Source organism: Lissotriton vulgaris, chromosome 10, assembly GCF_964263255.1.
Source record: "Lissotriton vulgaris chromosome 10, aLisVul1.2, whole genome shotgun sequence".
NCBI classification, from domain to species: Eukaryota; Metazoa; Chordata; class Amphibia; order Caudata; family Salamandridae; genus Lissotriton; species Lissotriton vulgaris.
This window is the reverse complement of record NC_141698.1, coordinates 585,524,356-585,530,355: the sequence shown is the minus strand read 5'-3', so window position 1 is coordinate 585,530,355 and position 6,000 is coordinate 585,524,356. Positions and strand designations below refer to the sequence as shown.

Below are 6,000 nucleotides of genomic sequence, written 5' to 3'. Positions count from 1 at the left end.
CTTGACGTCGTGATCCAAACCTAGACACCATAGACATTCTCGATAAGGGTCGGTGATGGACATCATCCTCCCACACGAATCGCATGGCTTAAATCCGGTCTTCTTCGTTGACATCTCAACGGAAGACAACAAAACCAAGCAGATACAGAACAAAAGTCCTCGATAGAAACAAAGTAACTATCCGTAACACAGAAGATCCCAAGAAACCGTTAGCGTCGACGATGCGGAAAAAAGGGCACTGATGTCATCACGCCCATGTAGGCCTAATAAGGAGTCGGTGACGTCAGTCGGAGTCGCGCGCGATGCAGTGCTCCTGTGACGTCGTCCACGCCAGCGTGCTACAAAAGAATTTTCCGAACGTTGCTGACACAGGGGGATATTCACAAGGTGAGGAATCCACTGGCAGATGTATCTATCAGAAGCTACTTTTATAACTTGTACTAAGCGAATCTTTATAGAAGAGAAAGTGCCCCTTTTCCAAATGCAATCCACAACTGACAATGAAACGTTCCTTATTAAAAAATAACATTCCTGATCTAGAATTAAAGAAAGAAAAAAAGACAATCCTAAAAATAAAAGGAAAATTACATATTTGTAAAAGCCTCAACATTAAATATTACACATTTTATGAACATATATTTAGTAAAAAATAGATGCAGAATAAATTATCAGTTGTGCAGTAAACGGTAATCTAAACTGTCACTTTAAACAGTAATTCAAAACAGATCTTGCAAGAGCATGAGACAATTCAATGTAAGATAAGGAAAGAGTTTTGTGAGAGACGAGGACAAAACAAATACCCTTTCAAAACAAACACTGAAAAATCCACTTGTTAGGTCTGATATTTGCCCCAACCTTTTTGTTTTTACTAAAATTGCATGCATACTATACTTATAGGGGCTTTCAGCAAACCCTCCTCATCCTTCTGGGCTGGTATTGTGTCATTTTCATTTTTCTTCTGCCCACTACAGCATACAGGATGTAGCAATGGGTCAGCCCACTACACTTCAGTTGTTGGCTAATTTCTCTGTGGGTCACAGGAGCCTGCCCTTTCACACAGATCACATCCACACACACATGGGTTTACTACAAATCATGGGACTGCTATACCAGTTTGTTCACAAACTATAACATATTCACACTTTTAGCCATTTTTTAATAGATTGACAAGGGCCTCAACAATAACGTTTTGCAAAAATCATAACAAAACGAACACTGAAAAATACAGAATGCTGGAATCCAATCTCATACCTATTGAGTTTGACAATGCTTTTTTTGGGATGTCATAAGGTCTTCAACAGTAGTCCTAAATCGCACAGACGTGAGCGAACATTTCACATATAAAGCCACACACTCCTAAGGAAACATCTTCATATGCACAATATAATTCACAACTTTTGTTTACGAGGGAAACTGCTAATACAGTGCCAGATTGTCAGTAGATCACAATAGTGGTGCAGTAGATTATGAATATGGTGTTTGAAATGGTATGTGATCGTGGCGTGTCTGTTTTCATATGTACAATGTTATGAGTAGGTGTTATTTGGTGCGTGTAAAAAGCCCAGTTAACCAGAAAACGTTGTCAGAGGAAATATGAGCGGAGAAGAGGGCAGATGCAGCCAGTGTTAAAAAATGCCACCATCCCAAAATGCAATAATGCACCCACTGACAAAAGCTTCACGGATAAAAAGAGGCATGGCCAGAGGCAGTGCAACCCTCCCTCACAAACGAAACTGATACACTCTTGCAGCGACACCAAGCAGAACATGGAAGACAGCTGTCGAAGCTTCTTTACACACAACTTCATTTTGCAGCAGCCCTCCTGGCATCGACATCGAGACCTACATATATTTGATCAGGGAATATGTGTAACTGTCGAATGGACAGATCACGATCCTTTGCAGAGCAATGTCCGGAGAGTTTATCTTTTCTTTTGTGTTCATTTGCAAGAACCGTGTTGAATGGCTGCTGCCTTTGTGACCACAGCATCACCCGACATGCATCTGGAAATGTTCTCTACGGGGCTTCCATTTCATCAAGGTGAAGGGGCATCTGTTCTTTCTGTAAAACAGCAGTTCCTTAAAAAGCATTGGTCTCTCTTCTCTCGCCCTAGATCATCTGAGGAAAAGCATCGATTCTCATGCAAAGGAATATGGAGTTACTCAGCTACACCAATAGGGCACAGCATTAATATGCCCTGCTACCCGTTATCTCGCCAAACGGATTACAGCTGCAATTCCACCATTTCAAATTTCAGAATAGTCAGAGGATTTGTGAATATAGACACCTCTAGATCCAGGTCCATTGCGACAGCATCCCCACTCATCTACTGTGGTTAAAGACCGGCTCTGCTTTTACGCACTAGATTTACTAAAAGGTCATAATAATGAGGCAGGCACAAGTAGCATAGAAAGATAACCACAAGTTTATAGTAGCGCTGATATTACAGGTGCTACCTACTCCAGAACACTTAACACAAACTCCACTTAGCACAGGTATGTTACTGGCTTATAAAGAAACAAGAAACCTGCACTCCTTCAGGCGGGATGGAAAGGAGCCCCACAACGTCTATTAGAATAAATATGAGGGTGTGAGATGGTTCAATTATTTTCTTTGTATGTTCAGTCGCAGGAGCATGAGGAAATGACAGCGTGATCTGGAGCAACAGGTTCATAATAACCACTGGCAAGAGTAGAAAGTCAGAAACATGATGAGGCATGCAAGCTATGACAAAATCATTGAACTCTGATCAGGAACAGCGCATGAGAGCTGGAAGGCATTCATCTCACTGTGGCGCTTTCACCCAGCAGTCATCATAGCATTAAACCAGTAGTGGCAATACACACGTACGAGGGGTTTAGATCCAAAAATGTTCAGGTACCTGGAATTAGATCCTAAGTATACTGAAAATGAACACTCACCTGGAAGTACTTGTGCTAACAGACATCTAGAAGTGAAGCTTGCCAGGAAGTGAAAGGGTACAAGGGCTGGAAATGCTCACTAGTTCAGCAATAGTGACCAGAGGTAGCCAGGAGTTAATGATCACCCACCATCAATTTTTTTACAGTTGCTGGAAGTGACTGATCACTCCAGATGCCAGTGCTGAAGTCACCAATCACCAATGCAAGAGAACTACAGAGCCTTGAGTGCAGGACACAAGGATCGCTTGAAAGGTAAAATGTCAAACAACTTTCAGAACTCCGTTCTCACAAAGGCAAATTGGTGTAAGCTGATTTGGTGGCATCCGGTGGGGCGAATGAACAAATGAGACCGTTACTGCTATGAACCGTGATTTGATTATGCTCACCTCAAAGCATGTCTGAAACGTGTCCTTCGAAGTCTGCTACTTTCTAAGGGCCTACACCTCTTTTGGGTGTACTCTTTTGGGGGCACCATCGCCTATAGAGCGTCCAACAAGCACCATAATGCGATGGTAGCAAATGGGCTGTGGCAGAAGAGAGGGAAACTGAAGTCAAACCGTCTAGGCTCACGGCATGAATGAGGCATAAGCAATAAGGCAAAATAATGTACCAATAGGGGTTTGGGGAATAATGGCAGGGAGCGGAAAGCAGCAGTATCCACAGCAGTGCATCCCGAACTTCACATAAAGCAAACCACTCTGTTAAGTGGAAACACAATTGACTTCTATGCAGTGATGATAATAAATGCACTCTTTTGCAGGAGACCTGGAAGCAATGAGGAAGGACACAGTAATCCTGGTTGTCAATTCTGTACTTTCTATGCCCTCTTCAAACATAACGGAAATAGATGCCGAGACATAAAAAGAAATGGCATTCAATAGTCATTGTGCCCATTCTGACCAAGCTGATAATATGTAATTTGTTTTAAATAAACATAACAAGTACCTGTGTCTTTAAAAAAAAATACCGATGCAAACCAGATCTAGGGATTAAAAAAATCGAGCAACTATTTCTAAAATAAAATTGCGACTAACAAATGAAGACGATGACCCTACAAAGATCAATTAAAAGAAAATTGTTTCTGGAGATTATCGCCTGGGGAGAAAATATTAAAGTGCATTTACAGTTATAAAATGTTCTCTGTGCTAAATCGTCACAGGAAGGAAGCAGAAGGCAAATCAAGTTCTTTGTATTGAAACAGGGGTCTGATTTTGCAGATAAAGTTGTAAACCATGGACGAATCTCGGTTGTTTTCTGTGCACTTTTAACTGCAGCACACTGAAGAGCAAGTAAGGTAGTTCCCAATGACTTCAATTATTGTTTTTTCTCTTTGACAGAAATCCACAACAAACTTGCATTAGTTCTTACCACGGTGTGGGGAAATTCATCAGATGAAAACAAAATGCTCTTTTTTAATCTCATCCTCCATAAAATATATTTTTTTTCTTTATAGTCAAAATAAATTATGTTTCATAAGTCTTTTAGTTTGCGATTTGCAACATCATAAAGGCCGGTGTAGGTAGGTGACAGGAGGGGATCCCACACTGCTTGTTGGGCTCTGGAACTGAGCATCATAGGAACTTGGCGTCATTCCTACCACTCCATCACTTTGTGGTGTCTCGCCTTTCAAAAAATCATCATCTTCCTCTGTATGACGCTCCTGCACAAAGGTAGAGTAAAGCAATAAGTACAGGAGAGCAATAATTTAAAATAACTTCACTCACAAGGGCAACATGGATACACATATGTATGAAGTTGGATCTGTATAAACTATACCAAAGTAAGGTATAGTGTGCATAGAGTCCAGTGGATCCCAAAAGGCTTACAGAGGTTAAAGTAGATAATACCTTACTCTCTATATCTGAAAGAGTCACGTTAGTGATAGATTCCTTACCTTAGAATTACCCCTAGGCGTCAGACTGGATCCAGAAAGTTTTCGTCAGCAGTACCCCGGCTCGTCGGAAGGTGGCGACGTCGCTCTTCGCCTTCCCCTAGCCTGTCCCGTGACTCGGCTCAGGGTGCGGGTGGTATACTCAGACATGAGTCCCTTTCTCACTGCTCCATCAGGATTCAAGCAAGCCGGGCCGAAGACGGCTGAAATGCCAGAAACCGGTCCCCGGTAGCTTGTCTCCTTTCTGGTGAAGAATTGGCTTGGTAGTTTAGTCTGCCCTGTTCCCATGATGCACTGGGCCAGGGACAGACTGATTTGCATATAGCCAGGTTCTGAGCTGGGATGGGGCAGTGAGATAAATAACGGTGATGGATCAAGCCCTGATCTTTGGACTGGGTAAGAGTGGTCTGCTTAATTCAGACACTCTGTTCATCACCACCCCCTTTTCTGAATCGTTTTTGGCCACTATAGGTGTGGCAGGGTATACTCAGACATGAGTCCCTTTCTCACTGCTCCATCAGGATTCAAGCAAGCCGGGCCGAAGACGGCTGAAATGCCAGAAACCGGTCCCCGGTAGCTTGTCTCCTTTCTGGTGAAGAATTGGCTTGGTAGTTTAGTCTGCCCTGTTCCCATGATGCACTGGGCCAGGGACAGACTGATTTGCATATAGCCAGGTTCTGAGCTGGGATGGGGCAGTGAGATAAATAACGGTGATGGATCAAGCCCTGATCTTTGGACTGGGTAAGAGTGGTCTGCTTAATTCAGACACTCTGTTCATCACCACCCCCTTTTCTGAATCGTTTTTGGCCACTATAGGTGTGGCAGGGTATACTCAGACATGAGTCCCTTTCTCACTGCTCCATCAGGATTCAAGCAAGCCGGGCCGAAGACGGCTGAAATGCCAGAAACCGGTCCCCGGTAGCTTGTCTCCTTTCTGGTGAAGAATTGGCTTGGTAGTTTAGTCTGCCCTGTTCCCATAATGCACTGGGCCAGGGACAGACTGATTTGCATATAGCCAGGTTCTGAGCTGGGATGGGGCAGTGAGATAAATAACGGTGATGGATCAAGCCCTGATCTTTGGACTGGGTAAGAGTGGTCTGCTTAATTCAGACACTCTGTTCATCACCACCCCCTTTTCTGAACCCTCACAGTCTCCGGCGGAGCCTACGCAGTCCCCGTCAGCCTACC

At 43.3% G+C, this 6,000-nt stretch overlaps 1 protein-coding gene across 1 annotated transcript in view; it reads right to left on the bottom strand.

Moving 5' to 3' along the window:
• Positions 1-1,135: 1,135 nt before the first annotated feature.
• Positions 1,136-6,000, bottom strand: part of RRN3 (RNA polymerase I transcription factor RRN3) — a 546,972-nt gene continuing 542,107 nt past the window's right edge. The window contains exon 18 of the mRNA XM_086941427.1: positions 1,136-4,581. Within this exon, the coding sequence (XP_086797553.1) occupies positions 4,423-4,581 (159 nt within the window). The 3' untranslated portion in view covers positions 1,136-4,422. The remainder of the gene's footprint in view (positions 4,582-6,000) is intronic.